The sequence below is a fragment of the Emys orbicularis genome, chromosome 13, assembly GCF_028017835.1.
Source record: "Emys orbicularis isolate rEmyOrb1 chromosome 13, rEmyOrb1.hap1, whole genome shotgun sequence".
NCBI classification, from domain to species: Eukaryota; Metazoa; Chordata; order Testudines; family Emydidae; genus Emys; species Emys orbicularis.
Genome location: NC_088695.1, coordinates 17,147,741 through 17,169,721, shown reverse-complemented (window position 1 = coordinate 17,169,721; position 21,981 = coordinate 17,147,741). Strand labels below are relative to the sequence as shown.

At 49.8% G+C, this 21,981-nt stretch overlaps 1 protein-coding gene across 1 annotated transcript; it reads right to left on the bottom strand.

The window, feature by feature from the left end:
• Window positions 1–1,388: 1,388 nt before the first annotated feature.
• On the bottom strand, window positions 1,389–21,774 carry LOC135888179 (E3 ubiquitin-protein ligase TRIM7-like). The gene is made up of 7 exons (XM_065415995.1): window positions 21,358–21,774; window positions 19,828–19,923; window positions 14,641–14,871; window positions 12,686–12,708; window positions 9,048–9,163; window positions 7,012–7,047; window positions 1,389–1,903 (listed from the first exon to the last, which is right to left on the bottom strand). Exons 1-7 carry the CDS (start codon window positions 21,772–21,774, stop codon window positions 1,389–1,391), a joined length of 1,434 nt encoding a protein of 477 aa, XP_065272067.1.
• Between the last annotated feature and the right edge of the window lie 207 nt (window positions 21,775–21,981).

Here is a 21,981-nt window from a genome sequence, read left to right as displayed (position 1 = left end):
AGAGCACTACTGTGAGTTCAGTATTATTGCCTCTTTACAGATTGAGAACAGTAACACAGAGAGATTGAGTGGTCCAAGTTCACAAGAGGAGTTTGTAGCAGAGCAGATAAGGGCTGCCATGTCTCTTTCATTTCATGCTAGTGTTCTTATAACTGCACCATCCTCCCTTATGCTCCTAGGGCTATTTTCAACCTGTCTTGGAGCCTGAAATACTGAGGAAAGTCTATTTGCATGAAACTCATTACCCAGGTTTTCAGATTCAGGTTGTTAGTCTCTATAAAGTTACAACATAACAAGGTGTTTTCCAGACAGAACTTCTCACCGTGCTGAAGTTTTCCTGTATAAATACATAAGTCTGGGGGCTTCTAATAAAAATAAATTATGAGAGATATTCCCCCCACGGAAGAAAGCCAGCACAAGACCGAAATATCACTTTCATCCCATTTAAGCCCAGTTTTAAATGGTGTATAATCCTTGGGTCTGGGCTTGACTTGATCGTATGGAAAATATATGAGGCCAATTCTGAATAATATCAAATGAAAGCAAAATAAACGTTCATAGAGCGCCTTCAGATTTTATTTCTACTACAAGGCCTTTTGATAATCAGTGAGCTTCCAAACCCCATCATGCAAAGAATTATTTGCCATTGACTTTCAAACAACTTACACATCAAGAGATACAGAAGAGGTGCATGGGTCACACAAATAGGACTAGCATCTAGCCTTCAAATAAAGACAACAATCAGAGGCTCTCACTAAGGCCTCCGCTACTATAGGGAAACTGTTAAGCAATTGCTGGACTGGTGCAGCTCCAGTGATGGAAGCACCAGTTTAGACAAGGCTCAGCTGTTTCCAGCAGTGTTAGACCTGGCTTGTATTAGAAAAGTTGCAACAGCTTAACTATATGGATTTACGATTGATCTTGTTAGACCAGAGCAAAACCCCCAGTATTGATGCATATAAACCAGAGCAGTCCTTATTTAAATTGGTTTGGCTTAAATGTGGTAATTTACAAGTCCTTAGACCGGGTCATATTGCTTTTGCCCTGCTAATCTTTGTCTACACTGGCAGTTTTCTGAAAATCTCCCCTCATTGCACCCGCCCTGGGGCCTGATACAAAGCCCACTTAAATCAACTGGAGTCTGTTTATTGATTTTAAGGAGCTTTCGGCCCAACCTCACGGATTGCAAATGTACATCAACTGCCATGTTGTCTGGACCTGTTCTGGTCAGGGCTAGATCACCTGATCGTGAAAACACAAGCAACTGCCTAGGCTAGCTAGCTAACTACCTAGCTATTGCATTAATGCCATGCTCATCTTCATGGTTTCTGGCTGCTTTTTCTGTGAGGGGCACCTGGGTAAGTCTTCAGTGAATTGTTTTGCAAGTTTCAGGGACACAGTTTAATGTAGGTGATTGTGGAGCAGACGGAAAAGAGGGGGAACACCCTCTCATTGAAGGCAACATTAAAGGTAAACATGTGCTGCATGTTCTCAGCGTTGTAGAATGACACTTCTTCCCCTTCATAGTCTAGGTAAACTCGGACCTTACTGAGCCTCTCACCAGTGCAAAGCGGGGTGCGTTGAGGGGAGGTGACAGCCCAGTAGCGCCCTCCGTTTTGCTGCACTGCCCAGATCCCCTCCTCGGGGGAAAACTGAGTCAGACCTTTCCTCCTCACCGACTCCCTGGCCACCCCAAAAGCCCAGCCGTCTGAGGCCCCCACTTCCACCTCCCAGTAATGCCTTCCCGACTTGAATCCTTCCAAAGCCAGCACCCGGGAGTTAGTGTCGAATCGCTTGGGGTTGTCAGGCAGCTCCTGTTTTCGGCATCCCATCCTCACACTCTTGAGATCTGTGGATAGGATGAGCAGCTGGTTGGCTGTATCCGGATCCAGAGTCAGGTCCTCTGTGGATAATAATAACAACAATGTAGAATTACTAGCAGAAGGAGAAATGATGCAAACCCCATGCAAATGATTAGCAATTTTATATCTGCACTGGAAGCTTGATTTCATAGGTGCCGACTCCATGGGTGCTCCAGCCCTGGAGCACCCACAGAAAAAAAACAGTGGGTGCTCTGCACCCACTGGCAGTCCCATGGGTCAGTGCCTCCCGCTCTCCCCAGCACCTCCTGCCTGCCGGCAGCCCCTCCCATCAGCTCCTCTCCTGTCCTCCCAGTGCCTCCCGCCTGCCATGGATCAGCTGTTCTGTGGCATGCAGGAAGCGCTGGGAGAGAGGGGGAGGACTGGGGGCAGAAAGAGGTGGGGCAGGGGTGGAAAGAGGAGGGGGAAAGGCTTGGAGGAAGGGGTGGAGTGGGGCAGGGCCTGGGGCAGAACGGGGGTCAAGCACACCCCAGCAACTCGGCAACTACACTTGATTTTATGAATGACCATTTTTCCCAATGAGGGTAGAAGCGGGAAATCCCATTATGATGGTGATGTCAATGAAGAGCTTGTCCTTGTATGTTCTGATGCCTTCAGTGCTCTGGAAATCACTCTGCTGTGGTTTGAAGGACTAGAAGAAAGCAATGAAGTGCCCCCTGTTCCATCTTTTGAGAGGTGCATTTTTATGAACTTTTCGATGTTATGAATGCCTCACTCCCTAATTAGTTTGTAAAACAAGGGTTCTGCTGTAATAAAAAGCAACTGATACTTAGGTCAAGTTTTTCAAATTTGGGGTGCCTCCAGTTCCTGGAGCCTCCAGTCCAAACCGGTTCCTAGTTGAGACGATTCAGATCTGAATTTGCAGCTCCCACTGGCTTCAGCTGGATTTGTGGTGGCTCCGCACTTCTAAAAATGAGGCCACTTACATATTTAGGTGCTCAACATGAGACGCCTAAGGTGCTTGACACCCCATCTTCTAAAAACCAGAACCTCTTAAAAACTGAGTATCCTTAGAATACCTACCAGTTGGTGTTGAAAATCTTGGCCTAAACATATCTCAACCTCAGATTGGATTCAGATGGGTCTTAAGGAAGAGGGTAGATAAAATGATGCTTTATTCACAAAGTCAGGCTTAAAACAATCAGATAGATTAAGGGTATGTCCACACAGCACAAAACCTGTGGCTGGCCCATGCCAACTGACTTGGCCTCGTGGGGCTTGGGCTGTTTCATTGCTGAGTAGATTTCTGGCCTTGGGCTGGAGCACGAATTCTGGAATCCTCCCACTTCACAGGGTTCTAGACCCCTGGCTCCAGCCCAAGCACAGATGTCTACACAGCAGTGAAACATCCCCGCAGCCTGAGCCCTGCGAGCCTGAGTCGTCTGGCATGGGCCAGCCGTGAGTGTCTAGTTGCTGTGCAGACGCACCCTGTCACCTGAAATTGTGACTATAGCCAGCAAAGTTGTGAGGTGAAAATGGCATGTTCTCAAGCAATACAGCTTCCTCTCATGAACTGTCAAGTTGTGTTAGCATAAGAACATAAGAACGGCCGTACTGAGTCAGACCAAAGGTCCATCTAGCCCAGTATCCTGTCTTCCGACAGTGGCTAATGCCAGGTGCCCCAGAGGGAATGAACAGAACAGGCAATCATCAAATGATCCATCCCCTATCACCCATTCCCAGTTTTTGGCAAACAGAATCTGGGGTTTTAGGAGCATTAGGGATTTGGCTTCCAAGGCCTAAATTCCCTCACGCTTCACTGAAAATCCCAGCTTTTCAGTACCACAAAAAAGGGCCTGAAATTTCCCAATGAATTTAAATAGGCTTCATCTTTGTCCTCATGAATGAAACCTTGGCCCCACTGAAGTCAGTTACAAAACTGCCATTGACTTAAACAGAGGCTGGATTTTGCCTCATGGTTTTATGCCCATTGGCCCAGCCAATGTGGCTTCTGTTTTGCCTCCCCCAAACTGCCTCAAATTTAAGAGCGTTCAGCTCTGGCTTCCCAGATCCGGCCGCTCCCATTGGCTTCAGTTGGATTTGTGGCTGCTCAGCGCTTCTGAAAGCAAGGCCCTTAGAGATCTAGCTGCCCAGTTATGAGTTGAGGAGCCCCACTTTAGGAACCCAGGCTTGAAAACCTCAGCCTAGGACCTCTGGGGCTTTGCTCAGGCCCTCAGCTGCGCCTGCAAAAGGTCAAGACTTTGTGGCAGCACCACAGAGATGGGTGTGAAAGCTGGTGGCGTGGCAGCCGTGAAAGTGATGTGGACTAGAACAGAATGAGGGTGAAAGGCCTGTTTGTTAACAGAGGGGGTCTGTATTAGGCAGAGGGTGTAGCCCCAAAATATCTGAGCCATGAAATCACCTGGATTCATTTAAAGGGCAATATTGATTTTATGCACTTTTAAAAAATGATTGCAGTCTTGATTCTGCCTCTCCTATTGTCACTGGATGAAATTCACACCTTTGCAGAGATCACTACAAGGCTTAGGGATCATTTATCTCAAGCTTCGGCCTCCAAAATAGGCCTTGAGTAGGACTAAGGTGGTGGGTGGGCCATGTGCTGTTATTTACTCCTTCTCATAACACAGGAACTAGGAGTCACCAAATGAAATTAATAGGCAGCAGGTTTAAAACAAACAAAAGGAAGTATTTTGTCACACAATGCACAGTCAACCTGTGGAACTCTTTGCCAGAGGATGTTGTGAAGGCCAAGACTATAACAGGGTTAAAAAAAGAACTATATAAGTTCATGGAGGATAAGTCCATCAATGGCTCTTAGCCAGGATGGGCAGGGATGGTGTCCCTAGCCTCTGTTTGCCAGAAGCTGGGAATGGGCCACAGAGGATGGATCACTTGATGATTACCCATTCTTTTCATTCCCTCCAAAGCACCAGGCATTGACCATTGTCAGAAGACAGGATACTGGGCTAAACGGACCTTTGGTCTGACCCAGTGTGGCCATTCGTATGTTCTCTGCACCTGCGTGGATTTTACCCCTGGCAAGTTTGTGAACCCCAAATGTTCGAAAATCACAAGTCTGACCCCCATCCCTACAGAAATCTTGAGATTGGCTTAAACATCCCAAGGTTTTAAAAAACCAATGAGAAATGAGGGGTTATTTGTTAGCTGGTTTCTGAGCCTTTGGGATGCCCTCAGGTCACATTTTTCCAGTCTTTCCACAGACAACAGGGCTGGGAACTTATTCTTTTTTTAAAAAAATGAAAGCTGAGATTCTCTCGAATCACATGATTCCTGGTACTGGGGCTTTAAATAAAACATCAGCTATCGTGAGACATGTGATAAGATTTTGAGAGTTGACAACATTGCTGTGAATTATAACTTAGGGTCTGATCTAAATCCTGTTGAAAAGAAAATTGGACAGCAATTTGCTTTGGATCAGTCCCTTCTTCACAGTGTGCTCTCTTGATTTCTCATGGAGTAAAGGCCCAATTTGGTCTTGTTTACACTTAAAAGGGTTTGCTATCAGTAAGGTATAGCAGCATAGCTAATCATAGTGGAGATGCAGCTGAGTTCTTTTGCTGGTATAGCTTAAACCATTTCCCTGAACGGAATAAGCTGTACCAGCAAGGTATTTTTGCTGGCATAATTACATCTACACAAGGGCTGTTACCAGCACAGATACAGTAGAACCTCAGAGTTACGAACACCTCAGGAATGGAGTTTGTTAGTAACTCTGAAAGGTTCGTACCTCTAAACTGACGATTCTCAAACTGTGGGTTGGGACCCCAAAGTGGGTTGCAACCCTGTTTTAATGGGGTTGCTAGGGCTGTCGTTAGACTTGCTGGGGCCTGGGGCCCAAGCCAAAGCCTGAGCCCCACCACCTGGGGCCAAAGCCAAAGCCCCAGGGCTTCAGCCTCTGGTTACAGCCCCCCCACCTGGGGCTGAAGCCCTTGAGCTTTGGCTTTGCCAGCCCCATACCTCCACGCCCAGGGTGGTGGGACTTGGGCAGGTTCAGGGTTCAGTCCCTGCTCCTGGGGTTGTGTAGTGATTTTTGTTGTCAGAAGGGGGTTGCGGTGCAATGAAGTTTTGGTAGTAGTTTACGTTTAACACAGTACTGTCCTGTATTTGCTTTTCTTTGGTCTCTGCTACTGCCTGATGGCATACTTCTGGTTCCAAATGAGGTGTGTAGTTGACTGGTCAGTTCATAACTCTGGTGTTCGTAACTCTGAGGTTCTACTGGATATCCATAGAAGTATGATTTTTTTTCACATTTCTGACATAGCTATGCCAGTCAAACTTTCTAGACCAGACCTCAGTGTAAGTTTGGCAAAATCGGGACCTTAATTTGCTGTTTGAAATGCCTGAGGAACCAGAGGGAATTGGATGAAACCAGAGTAAGTTAAAATCGCTGTGCTTTCCATTGCAAGCTGCAGGCTGGTGTGTGTAACAGGCAGAAAGGATCCAGCTTGACTTGCAGACCCTCAGTGAGAAAACCCATCTTTTGACTCTTGAACTGAGGGCTTGTCTACATTTGAAATGCTACAGCTGCAGCTGGGCCACTGTAGTGCTTCAGTGTAGACACTACCTATGCTAACAAGAGGAGTTCCCGTCAATGTGGGTAATCCACCACCACAAGAGGCAGCTAGGTCAACAAAAGAATTCTTCTGTTGACCTAGTGCAGTCTACCTGGAGAATTAGGTTGGCTTAGCTTTGTCGCTATGGGGTGTGGATTTTTTACACTCCTGAGCGACACAGCTGGGTCAAATTCACTTTTTAGTGTAGACCAGGCCTAAGCCAACTGCATCTGGAAACCATTGAGAGAGAAGAAAATTAAAATTGTCATTTTTCCTCCACCAAAACCCGTAAGTGCCGACTCCATGGGTGCTCCAGTGTGGAAAAAAAAATAGTGGGTTCAGCACCCACCAATCAGCTGTTTAGTGGACTCTGCCGATCAGCTCTTCAGCAGTGGGCAGGGGGCGCTGGGGAGAGGGAGCGGAGTGGGGGCAGGAAGAGACAGAGCAAGGGTGGGGCCTTGAGAGAAGGGGCGGAGTGGGGGCGGGGCCTCAGGGCAGAGGGGGTTGGAGCACCCACCCGGAAAGAAGAAAGTTGGCACCTGTGCCAAAACCCCATGTAACTTACAACCACAATGTAAAGACTACGTTCCTTTTACCTTTTTCACCTTTTCCCAGTTCATCCTGCAGAGTCTCTGAAAGAAGAAGAAAGTCAGTTAGTGCCGATGCCGAGGGGCAGAACCTCAGGGGAAGAGGCGGAGTGGGGGCAGAGTGGAGCCCAGGCCCCACCCCCCACTTCTATGGAGCTTCACTTCCGGTGCTTCAAAGGTGGTGTCTGGCTGGCGTGCCTCCGGAGGGGTGACCTGCACCACATCCACGGCATTTCCACCCTGCATGGCTGGCCTTTTTTGGGGAGGCTTAGATTCCCCTGGCCTCTTATACACACCGCCCAGGATGGCCAATCCCTAGCTCTCAAAAATCATGAGTCACCCTCCCCCCCCCAAAAAACAATCATGAGATTGGCTTAAAATATTAATACTTTTCTTATTATTTTTCTGTGCTGTCTGGTTTCTGAGACTTTAGGCTACACTCTCGGGCCATGTTCTCAAGCTTTTCTGTGCAACCACATGGTCTAGAAACTTCCTTTTTAAAAACATGACAGCGGAGATTCTCGTGAAATAGCCTGACTCTGGGAAGCGGGGGCTTTGAGCACAATGCCCAGTGTCAGCAGACTGGTGATAAAAATGAGAAGCGTTGGCAACCTTGGGAAATCTACCTCATTGCTTTCGACTTGAGAAGAGCCTGAATACTCAGCGGAGTCACCCTTAGCTAACAGACTGTTTTGGGGTGTCAATAATGAGTGAAAAATCATTGTAAACATTATCATTGCCAGTCGCTTCTTGACTGGCCTTAATGTTTAATGTCTCTCTCAAATTCTGTCCCATGGGTCTGTCTGTAGTCACTAGGGTTATCATATTTAAAAAATAAAAAAAGAGGACACTCCACGGGCCCTGGCCCCGCCGCTTTCCCACCCCCGCCCCAACTCCGCCCCTTCCCCAACCCAACTCCGCCCATTCCCCACCCCTTCCCCAAAGTCCCCGCCCTAACTCCCCCTCCTCCCTCCCAGCCACGCGAAAAGGGCTGCCCTAGCGCTACCGGCTTCACAGTTTGCCGGGCAGCCTCCAGACCCTGTGCCCCCAGCTGGCGCTTCCCCAGCGCAGCTGGAGTCCGGGAGGGGAAGCGCCCAGCTGGGGGCGCAGGGTCTGGAGGCTGCCCAGCAAACCGTGAAGCCGGTAGCGCTCGGGCTTCGGGCAGCCCCCATGCCTCCGGACCCTGCGCCCCCGGCCGGGCACTTCCCCTCCCGGGCTTCGGCTGCTGTGCTCCTCCCCTGACTCTTCGGCCCTGTTTAAGAGCCGAGCTGCCCGAGCGCTACCGGCTTCGGGCAGCCCCCATGCCTCTGGACCCTGCGCCCCCGGAGCCCGGGAGGGGAAGTGCCTGGCCGGCGGCTCAGGGTCCGGAGGCATGGGGGCTGCCTGAAGCCGGTAGCACTCGGGCAGCTCGGCTCTTAAACAGAGCCGAAGAGTCAGGGGAGGAGCACAGCAGCCGCGGGAGGGGAAGTGCCCAGCCGGCGGTATTTTTCCCGGACATGTTCGGCTTTTTGGCAATTCCCCCCGGACGGGGGTTTGATTACCAAAAAGCCGGACATGTCCCGGAAAAACCGGACGTATGGTAACCCTAGTAGTCACAGAGCTCTACAGAGCTTCTCTAATGTTGTTGGGCCTTGTTCTTATTTTTGGTTCTTAGTCAAGCAAATTGTCCACTGAAGTCAGTAGGTGAAATTCCCCCTTCTGCAGAGGTCTAGGCACCACTTAAAACCTCAAAACCGGGCTTCAGTGGCAAAGACCCTTGGTTCAGGAGTGAATTTCATCTCATGGGATTTTCATCTAAGAAAGGCCCTGTTATTTTTAGTTTCACTAATTTCTCATGCTTTTGAAATCTCTTAGCACCATCTACTGGCTGTTCTTGGTTGGTGCAATGATCTGTTAACAAAAAGGCTAAAAAAGACACGCACAAAGAATCATTATCTTTTCCCTTGGGCACTGAACATATCAAGGACCTCTTTAGCACTAAAATCCATAGAAAACATTACCAAAGGCCAAGTATATTTTAAAATAGAGGTTTTCCTTCCACTCACCTTTGAATTTCTTTAACACTCCCTTGAGGACAACAGTCTTGAGAGAGAAATTGCTGATAGAGCTTTTCATATCAGAAGAGACAGGAACCGGCTTCTGAAACTTCAGACCATTGCTTCTGAAGAAAAAATGGAAATTGTTCTATATTATGATGATGATCTATAGAGCTGCTCCAATGCTCACAAATATTCACCAAAGTATCCAATTCATTTTGTGTTAGCGCTTGAGAGTGAAATTCACCTCTTGGGCAGAAGGGCCAGCACAAATTTTAAGCCCCACTTATGTCTTCCACCACAAAACTGGGCTAGTCAGACTGAAGTGGTGTTGATTAATAGTATTTCTCCAGCTATAGTGCTAGCTGAATATGTTCACTGAAAAAAAATGACAATATTCTGCAAATAATGAATTCAATGTATAGTATTCATCAAGATCTATCTATACCCACACGCTCTATCTATCTCACTTATTTCTCAGGGGAGCATGTGTAGTAAACCATGGACTTAGCACACCTGTCCTCACATCTTCTCTGCTGCTTGGATGTGATCCATTGATGTCAATGGAAAGAATCCAATTAACTTAACTGGGCATTGAATCAGTGCCCTACCCTATCCTCATCCCATCAGCTCGTCATAGACAGATCCCCAACCACTCAGGGGACCAGGAGAAGCATGTACAATGCTGCAGAGATAGGTGACTCCCTGCTCCTCCGGGTGGATGTGGGGATATGCCTGCGGGGAGAAGACGCTCAAGCCCTTTCTGTTAATGTCATGGTTTGTTTTTAATTATTTAACACCCCAACTGGAGGACTCAGCCCAGAGATAAAGGACCGAACAGCCCAAGGAGACCAACCCTTCTTCTCACCCTTTGAGTGGGACCTTCTCAGGCACTGTATAAAATAGATTGAAACAGGAGAGGGAGATTTCCCCATGCCAGACAAAGTGGAAAGGAGTGGACTGCTGACCCAAGCCAGAGAAAGGAGGGGGAGCTATCCCCTACTTTTAATTATATATAGCTCTTCTCATCAGCAGACTTCAAAGGAGGTCAGTATCATGATCCCCATTCACAGAGGGGGAAACTGCGGCTCAGATCAGGGAAGCGACTTGCCCATCATCCCCCCTGCAGTTACTGGCACAGCCAGGAATAGAATCCACACCTCCTGAAGCCCACAGTTGCCAATTTTCATGTGGTAAATAAGTAGGGTGACCAGATGTCCCAATTTTATAGGGACAGTCCTGATATTTGGGTCTTTTTCTTATATAAGGTCCTATTACCCCCCACCCCCTGTCCTGATTTTTCACACTTGCTTTCTGGTCACCTTATAAATAAACCAAACCTCAAGCTATTCCCACTTCAAAACAAGGCCAAAACAAGCCAATCCCTAAGAACCCCAACTCTCTATGTGACTAGATCCCCCCGGAGTGCAGTCTGGGCCTGTGGTGGGCCCACTGTGCACCCCTGACTCTCCCCCCACCCTTGCCCCTGCTTGCCCCTGCTTGCCCCTTGCCCCTGCTTGCCTGGAGCCGATCAAAAGAAAGAAGCAATAAGCTACAACAAGCAAAAAGCTACAAGCCAAACAAGCAACAAAAACTAGCCAACAAGCAACTCACAAGCCAATTAAGCCAAAAACAAGCCCAATTTCTGCATATTTTTTGTGGGTTTGGCATGTCTGCTGAAGCCACATCTAATGCTCGGATCACTAGGCCAAACTGCCTCCTTTAAACAACAAGCAGCAGCCCAACTTCTTTGAGCCCGAGTCAGCTGGCACAGGCAGGGCCGGCTCTAGGTTTTTTGCCGCCCCAAGCAAAAAAAATTCCGCTCCCTCCCGGGCTCTCACCCCCACCCCACCCGCACCCCCTGCCGCCCCAGCCCTGGGCTCTACCCTCCACCCCCTGCCGCCCCAGCCCTGGGCTCCCCCCACCAGTGCTGACTCCACCTGCTCCCCCCTCGCCTCCTGCCGGTCTGGCGCTGGCAGGGTCGGGGTAAGCAGCAGGGCTCCTGGGCCGCGCCTCAGCCCAGGGTCCCTCCAGCCAGGGCTCCCACCTCCAGGACCGGCCGGGACCCGGGAGGGCAGAGCCAGGGGACCTCCCTGGCAGGGGACTGAGGAGCCGGGGCAGGGTAGCCCCAGAGGGAGCGGAGCCCCGGAGAACGGGATGTGGGCCCTGCACGGCAGCGCCCCGCCCTCTATGGCCCCGCTGCTGCTTCTGGCTGCCCTGCTGCAGTCCCTGGGCGGCTCGGGCCGCTTCGCCCAGCCCCGGCTGCCGCCTGGGGGGGCGGTCGTCCTGCGGCATCTGCAGGCAGCTCCGTGTGCCCTGAGGGGCGGCCCCCAGCCCGAGTGTCCCCCGCTAGAAGCCTGCCCAGCCCACCCACAAGGTGCGGGTGCTGCTCCCCCGTGGTGCGAACCGCAGCGGCCCCAGGGTGATGTGCTGCTGCTGCCAGGGCCGGCTCTAGGCTTTTGCCGCCCGAAGCAAAAAAAGAAAAAACAAATCAATCAGTAAATACATAAAAGATGGCCAGAATGCCGCCCTTGAAAATGTGCTGCCCCAAGCATGTGCTTGGTTTGCTGGTGCCTAGAGCCGGCCCTGGGCACCGGCCAGCCTTAGGTTTTTCTTTGCCATGTGGACATACCCTAAGAGACTTGTCCAATATCCCCCAAGAAGTCCCTGGCAGAGCAAGGACTTAACCCCAGAATTTGAAAGTCCTCCACTAGCATCCTGGTTATTGTGCCATACTTCAGGGCAGGATTATGTTACCTTGGTGGGGAAGGCTGTCACTGACTCTGGGTAAAATCTGTCTCAGTGCCGAGGGCCTGCTGATGGAACTATGTAATGGATCTCGGGTCTGCCAATGGAATTATGTGACGCAACTAGGGCCTGCCGACGGAACTATGCAACACTGGAGTCCCACATCAAGGTCTTAAGAGAAAGGCCATCGAAGTCACTGTAAAGATGCCCAGTGACCTCAAAGGGCCTTGGATCAGGCTATAGGTGAGGCTTAAGTAGTGGTGCGCCACGCCATGTCTGAGCCACCGTGCCAAGCTGAATTTTATCCTAAGGGTTTAAATCAGTGGTCCTCAAACTTTTCAGGGCTGGGAGCAGGGCCACAGCTTCCAGTGGAGGGGGTGTGTGTGGACAGGGGTAAGGGGGCCAAGGCTGGGCCACAACTGGGGGCAGGTCTGAAGCCGGGAATGGCTGGGGGGCAGGGCCGGGGCTGGGAGCGGGGCCTGAGCAGAGCTGGGGGCAGAACAGAGCTGGGTGGTGTTTCCTCCCCGCTGCTCCCCCCCAAAGGTTCCTCCACGCCCCACAGGTTGGGAATCACTGACATAAATGGTGCTCATGGGATATGTAAAGGGTGAATTGTATGTTACACAGATAAATAAAAGGAGGACTCCAGTCTCCATAGTTTTCAATCTGGTGCTTGATTGAGCTCCCTGGTAGGAAAAGGAAATCTGAGAGTTTCTGAGGGTTTCTAAATTTCCACAGAAGACGCTAGAAGGAGCCCAGGGTTTGTGTGGAGTGGCAGGCACCCTTTCTGTCCCAGTGTGCCCACGTGTCCCTGATTATCTCTGAAGGGCTAACACTGACCGTTCAGCAGCACTCGTGAGAAAAGCATGAGGGAGTGTAAAAAGAATGCGGCTCCGTACCTGTTCAAGATGCTCGTCACATCCTAGAAGGGGGGAAAGAAAGAGATACTCCCTTGCATTCATGTCACTCACTGGACAGGGTGTGTTCTTCATTCCCACCCGCTCTGTGGACTACCCACCAAACGCAAGTCTATAAGTGCTCCTATGCATTAGTCCTTATCCTTGACTTCAAACTCATACTTTAGCTCTAAGTATCAGTATTAGCTCTAAGTACCCACAAAATCTTATGCCTAAATAAATCTGTTAGTCTTTAAGGTGCCACCGGACTCCTCGTTACTCTTTTCTCTTTTCAATCCCCAGTCATGGCCAAAATTAAGTTCCTCTGGCACTGACTTCCTTTTTTGCTGGTGGGTGCTCCACCCTTGCTCTGCCCCGAGTCTCCACTCCCGCTTGGCCTCTTCCCCCAAAGCCACACCCCCACTCCATCTCTTCCCACCCTCGCACTTCCCCCTCCCCAAAGGCTGCCCCCGCCCGCCGGCGGCTCCCTCGCTCTTCTCTGCTCCCTCCCCTGAGCACCTCCCACCTGCTCCTCTTCACCTCCTCCCCCCGACGCCCCCCCCACCCACTCACCACTTGCTCCTCTCCACCCCTCAGCCAAGTGCCTCCTGCCCACTGTGCTGCTTGCTCCTTTCTGCCCCCTCCTCCATTAAGGGTGAGTGATGGAGGGAGGGAGTGGAGAGGGGCCCTCAGGGGAAGAGGTGCAGCAAAGGCAGGGCCACCCGAAAAGAGGCCAAGTGCTGGTGTGGCCATGGTCCATGGGTTCTGAGCACGCCCTATATTTTTTCCGTGGGTGCTTGAGCCCCGGAGCACTCACGGAGTCAGTGCCTATGCCTACACTGACATTCCCCACATTGATAATTCCGGATAAGACATTCCCCTCGTTCCTTACATTTTATAAGAGCTGAGGGCCAGATACCCATCCTGTGTGTATATCAGCACAGGTGACTTCAATGGATCTGTACCAATTTTCAAACAGCTGAGGATTTGGCTCTATGGATGAAATGGACCCTTGTGCAGAGAGCCCAACACAAGATACCACTGAAATCCTCCAACCAGCGCTTCAGTGGAGGGTTGTGGTTTGGACAAAATGTCATTGAAGCTAGAGGAGAATGTCAGATACCTGCAAAAAACACTTAAGCTCGTTTATTGCAGCCCCCACCTAAAACATAGGGATATGCAAGTTTGCCCAGGAATTAGAACTATATGGGCTGGTTACTGGGTGAGGGTGTGTGGGTGAACCACACAGGAACAGGCTGGAAGAGACACTACAGATACACCCTGGACAATCACGATGTACTGCTAGTGAAAGGAGGCTTGGAGCTGTGAGCAAAGATATGATCTCCTGTTGTTTGGGTCCTTCTGTGTTCTGGGAAACAGGACTTGTAAATGAATTAGATTGCATGAAAGGTCTCTGACTCCACCACCAATTTCTCCTCCCAGCTGGAACGACCCGCAAGGCATAAGAACATAAGAATGGCCCTGTTGGGTCAGACCAAGGGTCCATCTAGCCCAGTATCCTGCCTTCTGACAGTGGCCAGTGCCCCAGAGGGAATGAACAGAACAGGTAATCATCAAGTGATCCATCCCCTGTCGCTCATTCCCAGCTTCTGGCAAGCAGAGGCTAGGGGCACCATCCCTGCCACAAATGTTTTAGCTAGCTGCTTGGGCTAAAAGGAATAACATGGAGCAGCGGGGATGAATTCCCCCATGACACACTCTCTTTTGTGTACCAATCCCAATAGCTTTGAATGCAGCCATCATTCAGAAGTAGAGCTGGTTGGACATTTTTCAAATCAAAATTCCCATCCACGCCCCACACTCGGCCATTCATTTTTATTTATGTATGTATTCTGTTGGGGGAAATGGCTGCCATTATTGAGGCGTCTTATTTTTGTGATGCTGATGGGTACAGGCCTTCTCCTTCCATGCCCAAGAGCTCATGGCTCCAGCCTTACCTTGAGCAACTCAAGCACCGGCTGTTGGATTTTCTCTTTCAAGTCTGTTATCAGTTGGTTGAGGAGTGAAATCTCCTTGGAGAGCTCGGTGAGGTTCTCATTCTGCTTCTTGGCGATGCCCTTCTCCATCTTCTCCAGCTGGCTCAGGAGGAGATGCTCCTGGTCATGCAGAAACTGGCGCAGACCCTCGAATTCAGAGATGAGCATCTGCCGCTCCAACTCTATAGTTTTCTTCAACAAAAATAAATGACCAGGTAGAGGGCAGGTCAGTAAACTCATTTGATGGATTGTACATCGCTGAATGCAATGGCAGCATAAGGTAGTGAATAGAGCTAGCCAGAAATTTTTGCTGAAACAGGTTCCCACTGACGAATACCAATTCAACCAACCCCCCCAAATTTCCATAGATTCCGGTGCCAGAAGGGACTGTTGAGATCATCTAATGTGACCTCCTGAATAACACAGGACTTAGAACTCACCCCACAAAAAGAATTCCTTTTGTTACTAGAGCATATCTAAAATAAATAAGCTAGCCCTCCCACTTTTTACCTGCCTTAAGGGCAAGAGATGGGGGGAGGGGGCAGAGAGGAGCGAGCAGGGGCCGGGATCTCAAGAGGATGAGGTGGTGCAAGGGAGGGGTCTCGGGGGGTAGAGACATCGCAGGGCAGGGTCTCAGGGAGAAGAGGTGGTGTGGGGGTGGGGCCTCTGGGGGAAGAGGCAGCACAGAGGCGGGGCCTTGGGGAAGAGGCAGAGTGAGGGGCCGGGCTATGGTTCAGGCGCTGGTGCCCCCCTCCACACTTCTAGGAAGCTTCCAACGCTCCTGCCTCAGGGTCTGACCCTAAACCCATTAAAGTCAATGGGAGTCTTTCCACACACTTCAGTGGGCTTTGGCTCAGGCTTTTGTCTTTCTGGGCCTCTGTTCTCCATCTGTAAAATGGGGGTAGTAGCACAGCCCTGCCTCACAGGAGTGCCGTGAGGATGAAAACATTAAAGACTGTGAGGTGCTTAGATATTATGGTAATGGTGGGCTGATAAGAACCTTAGATTGCCTATAAACTTGTGAAGAACATGAGTGAATTTCCGCCTTATGTGATCTCTGAACTATAAGTAAATTCACACAACCAGTTAGTTACGCTCTCATTTAACCCAGTTCCAACCAACTAACTACATATTGACTACATCATTTATATATTGAAGGGGGACTTCAAGGCCCAAAGAGCTTAAAAACTAAGCCCTGGTCTACACTACAGAGTTAGGTCAACGCAAGGCAGCTTACATCGACCCAGCTCTGTCAGCGTCCACACTAAAATTTCGCTCCCACTGACGTAACTCACCCACTACACCGACTTAATAACTCCACCTCCACAAGAGGCGTAGAGTCAATGTGGATGTAGTTAGGTCGACGCAGTGTCAGTGTAGACGCTGCGTTGCTTACATTAACTGTTACCGACCTTCAGAAGCTGCCCCACAGTGACAATACAATCGGTGGAAGCGCTCCCAGTGAGGACATGCACCACCGAGACAAGCTGCAGAGTGTAAACACACCCAAGTGATGTAATTACTGCAGCGACTGTACTCTGACGTAAGTTAGGCCAACTTCATTTTGTAGTGTAGACGTGCCCTAAAAGGCAAAATGGGAGAGGCGGATGGATGAGACCAGCAAATGGGGAGGGAGCGACAGGGTGACAAATGTGGGTGTGCCTTTCTGTACGCGCCCAGAAGAGGGGAGTTTTGAGAAGGGACGTGCGATGATGGCTCTACAGATGTTGATGGGGCCCTTCTGCTACTTTAAGGGGCAGACTGGGAGACAGTGCAAAGACTAGGGCCTGTGGCCATGGGTGCCACCTTCCTCCTGTCCCCGGGGGTGCTGAACCCCCGCTCAGCCCCAGGCCCTGCCCCCACTCCACCCCTTCCCCAAGCCCTACCCCCACCTCGCCTCTTCCTGCCCAGTTCCACCCCCTCCCCTGAGTGGACCCCATCGCCACTCCTCCCCCTGGAGCACCCCTGGAGTTGGTGCCTATGCCTGTGGCTGCTGGTTGTGTGCACATGGTAGTTTTATCACCACACCGCTGGGGCTGAAGTGCATTTGTGCACGCACAGCCATCACACAGCATGGCTGTGCTTGTATCGGTGTATTCTGGACAAATATGTATGTGACTCAGCAAGGTGAAAGTAATTTACAGGATTTACCAGTACTGCTGGAGTCCTGAGGGGGGCGTGGCCTCATCCGGAAGAGGCGTGGCCTCAACCAGAAGAGGCGGGGCCTCTCAAGATTTAAAGGCCCTGGGGCACTGGCTGTGGCTGGGAGCCCCAGGGCCTTTAAATCAACCCGGGGCTCCCAGCTGCAGAGGTGGCTGGGAGCCCCTGGGGCTCAGGGGCAAATTAAAGGGCCCAGAGCTCCCGCGGCTGCGGGGAGCCCCGAGCCTTGCCGGGCTGGGACCGGGATTTAAAGGGCCCGGAGCTCCCGCCGCGGCAGGGAGCTCTGAGCCCTTTAAATCCCAGCCCCTGCCCGGCCACAGGAGCTGCGGGCGGGATTTAAAGGGCTCTGGGCTCCCCACCGCGGCGGGGAGCCCAGATCCCTTTAAATCCCCGCTGCGGGAGCCAGTGCGGTCCGGCACGGCGTACTGGCTCTTGCCGGTACGCCGTACCGGACCGTACCAGCCTACTTTCACCTCTGAATAAAGTGCTCAGATGCTAACACAGTGTGGAACAATGCACTCTGGGATATCCAGTCACACAGAAAGCCAGGAGAAAGACCAGGCAAACTGGTTAGACAAGCGTGGTTAGGTGACCCCGGCCACAGGTCACAAAAATAATTGCTGGGACAGTTATCTAACCATCTGCCAGCCTGGCTTTTGGCTAGGGGTGAAATGTCATCAGAATTATTAACAAGTGTTGCCAGCTCTCATGATTCTATCATGAGTCTCACCGCGTTTAGTGTGCAATACTCTCCCTTTTATCTGAATGGCCTGGGGGGACATCCAAAACTTTCGAACAACTTGGAAGTGCTATTTTTGAGCTGTGTTCTAGCTGCAAACTGGCAGGCAGTCATGGTCCAGGTTCAGCTGGGAATAACTTTACCTGACTGGCTGCTGTCATTGCCATTTTCCAGGCTATCAACCAATGAATGGCAGAATTCTGCCTGTCAGCCTCTCCCCTGCCAGCCCTGTGGCTGTCCCAGATTACTTCTACTCTGCAGGCTAAGGGTATGTCTACACTTAAGCCACTACAATACTGTTTGATTGGCAGGGAGAAAGTACTCCCGGGGCAGGGACTTTTAGTTGTGTGTTAGTACAGTGCCTAGCACAATGGAGTCTTGGTCCATGACAGGGGCTCCTAGGAACTGTAATAATAATAATAATAATCAATAATTAATAATAGCAAGATAATAAACAGAAGGGGGAAGGGCAACAAATTTTAGCTTTGAAGGAATGACATGAAATGGGCACTAGATAGCAGCAGAGGATAAGGAATGAAATGTATTGCTCTAATGCAATGTATGGTCAAAAACTTCCCCTAGGTTCTTTTTCTCCTTTCACCTAGATTTGGGTTGCATGAATTTTCCGAGTTAAATCTGGATTCCCCTCCCCTCTCCATTGTTTATTTTCTCTAAATCAAGCATTTATGTTCCACTCCCTTGTGACATCCTCCTCTCACACCCCATCTCCCCTCAATCTTGAATCGAGCAGGCTGATATAATACTAAACAGGGGAAACTGTGTAAATCTGTGTAGAAGTTTGCATGGTACTCGAGGTCTCTGAGGATGATCAGAATACATGAGGCTCGGCGGGGCATGACCAGTGACAGAGGAATGGGAACATGGGGCTTGATCCAGCCCTGTGGCGATTTGCACAGCTCCCACCAAAGTTACACAGGTTCAACGCCTCTGTATTTGCTCAGCACCAGAGGAACGTCTCAAGTTATCAACAGCTCCCCTTTCCTTCTACCGAGACAACAGCTGGTGATCCAGCGGGAGTCCAGAGCCAGCAGTCAATAAATGTTGACTTAAATAGCATTTTGCACTGCTTGCTATGTAGTTGTGTTGCACTTTGACTAGACAAGAACTACCGTACTTTTGCACTGGAAAATCTCTCTGTTGTTGCTGCTGACCTATATTCTCAAATGCGATCAATGATTTTGGGGGGGTTCCATTTTGAAGGGTCCAGTTTGAGACACCACAAAGAGTCCAGGATTTCAGCAAGTGCTGAGCTCACATCCCCTGAAAACTAAGCCCCTTTAACTCACACTAGAAATGAGGGGCCCATTTTTGACCGGGTAATTAACCTTCGGAACAACTCCCGCAGGCATGTGGTCAGTGCTGAATTTTGTAATGAAAGAGGTGCCAGGGCTCAAGCAATTTTCTTACATTCCTAACCAAAGCAGCAAGCCCAGAAGTGCTGGGGTTACGAACTGCCAAGGCTAGAGGTGCCAGGGCTCAGCACTGGTACAAATTAAGCACCAGATGTGGTGGATTCTCCATCCCTGAAGTCTGTAAATAAAGATCGGATGCCTTTCTAAAAGCCACGCTATGGCTCAAACTGGGAAGATGGGCTTGTTGCAGAAATTACTGGGTGGGGGGCTCTGGGTCTGTTTTGCAGGAGGTCAGACTGGCCTCTAAAATCTAGGGTTCCATGACTCTAAGGTGTCTTAAATAGGGCAAGGGCACCAAAAAAGTGGGGGCGGGGGAGGAGCATCAAAAATCACAAGTCCCTTTTCAGATTTTAGGTCAGTTTTAGTATTTCTATGACACCTATCTTCGTAATAACCCAATGGGAATCAGGAGCAGCGGAAGCGCCCTAAAAGTGGTGGGGGGCTACAGGTGCCTGGATCATGGCTCTGCCCCCTGCTGCACGCCACCCCCTGAGGCACCACCCCTGCACTGCCCCTTCTCCCTGAGCCCCCTCCTTCATGCCACCAGTTCCCCCAAGGCCCAGCCCTTGCACTGCCCTTCCCCCAAGATCCTGCCCCCCGCTCGCTCCTCTCTGCCCCCTCCCACTGTCGCTCACCCTTACAGCCGGTAAAAAGTGTGGGGCTATGGCCCCCTGGTCCCACCTGTTCCGGCACCCCTGATGGGAATACAGTGTTACATACTAAAAAGAATCAAGTTTACCACCGTGCAGACATAAATGTCAACAAGAGTTAGGCTCCTAACTCATTGCTATCTTGTCATTAATAGCAGGCACCCACCAGTAGCTCTTGGCTTTTCTTATCATCCTTTGATTTAAATTCCAGCAATTCTTGTCTCTCTTTCTTCAGGAAATCCAAACGGCTCTTAATTTGTTCCTAGGAACAAGGGGAAACATTCTATTTGATTATTATTATTTGTTTTTGTTGGGGTCTTATTGTGTTGGTGTATTTTGTTCTCCGTGCACAGAGACAACACAAGAGAAAAAACTCAGGGTTACTCACACAAACACTCATACAAATGAAACGATCGTGTTCGCACACAAAAAGAGGCAGACCTATGCATACATACAAACAGACAGACAGACAGACATACACAGAGAAGGAAAGCAGTCATATATGTGCATGCGCACACACACACACACACACACATACACACACACACACACACACACAGAAGAAACTCACATACATATTCATATATACATGAGAGGACATTCTCACACACACAATACTGCTGCATTTATCAGCTGTAAATTCCATTTTAATTAAACTTAGCCCCGGCTCAGGAGAACCAGTGTCTGCAAAAGACCTTATTCATTCTTGGGAATTCTCCCTTGCCAAAAATAGATCGGGAGACTCTCACTCATTTAACCCTTCGTTTTCTAACAAGGCAACTGAGTAAGTAAGCGTTTGCAGCGTCAGGCTCCTTCAGTCACATGGCTTAAATTCAATATACTTATGGAAGACTAACTGGAGCCAGCATTCTCCAGCTTTCCCATAGTATGCACCATATCTTGACAGAGAGATTGTCTTCTAGACTTATGATCCTACACCCTCCCTCCCCATTTGCAATCACATAACATCTTGGTAGCGGCCACAGCAATTGCTTACACAGAAAGGTAATGGTAGGAAAGTATTTTGTGTGTTTTTAGATGTCTTTTAGTGCAGCTGGAGAAAATGGAGAGACCAGTAGTTTATGATGTGCCAGCTCCCCTCAGAAGAGTGCTCTGTGGAAAACCTCTGAACTAGGTGATTGCAATGTGCTTTCATGGCGTAGATCAGTGACTCTCAACCTTTCCAGACCACTGTACCCCTTTCAGGAGGCTGATTTGTCTTGCATTGCCCCCAAGTTTCACCTCACTTAAAAACGACTTGCTTACAAAATCAGACCCAAAAATACAAAAGTGTCACAGCCTCACTATTACTGAACAATTACTGACCTTCTCATTTTTATCATATAATTATAAAATGAATCGACTGGAATATAAATATTGTACTGACATTTCAGTGTACAGTATATACAGCAGTATAAACAGGTCACTGTCTGTAGGAAATTTTAGTTTGCACTGACTTCGCTAGTGCTTTTTATGTAGCCTGTTGTAAAACTAGACAAATAGCTAGACGAGTTGATGTACCCCCTGGAAGACCTCTGCATACCCACAGGGGTTTGTATACTCCTGGTTGAGAACCACTGGTGTAGCTAGAGACACAGTGGGGGATGTAGATGATAGAGGGGGAGAGGGAGACTTGATAAATACAAATATAGATAGACATACAGATCTGATGATAGACAGACAGACAGACAGATACCTTGTACTCCTGGGCAGCCTCCTCTATGGGCACCACAGTGTGAGGCCGGTGCTCCCGGGATCTGTCACACACCACGCAGATTGACCTCTGATCATCCCTGCAGAAGAGTTTGAATGCTTCCCTGTGTTTCTCACAGAGCCCCTCCTCCGGAGCCTCTTTCGCTCCAGGTACTGCAAACTGGCTGATGATCTCGCACATGTTGGCCAGCTGCCTGTTGGGCCTGAAGTTCTTCTGCTGGAAGATCTCCCGGCACTGAGGGCAGGGGAAATCCATCTCCAGGCCTCTCCAGCTCTTGGTGATGCAGGCTCGGCAAAAGTTGTGGCCGCACTCTATGGACACGGGGTCTTTGAAGAACTCCAGGCAGACCGAACAAGTCGCCTCGTCTTGGAGGTTCCCGGGGAGGAAGACAGCAGCCATGGCTCTTTTCCCTGAGAGCAGGAACTGATTTCACTTTAATGAATGCTTGGCACTGAATGGGATGTGGGTGTTCCCATTCTGAGACCAGCTGGTGTCACAGGGTCATATCTGCAGTGTCAAATTTCTTAAACTGGTAATGAGTCATTCATCAGGGCTTCAGCCAGCGGAGGAGACTCGGATGGAAAACATAGGCAGAGAGATGCCCGA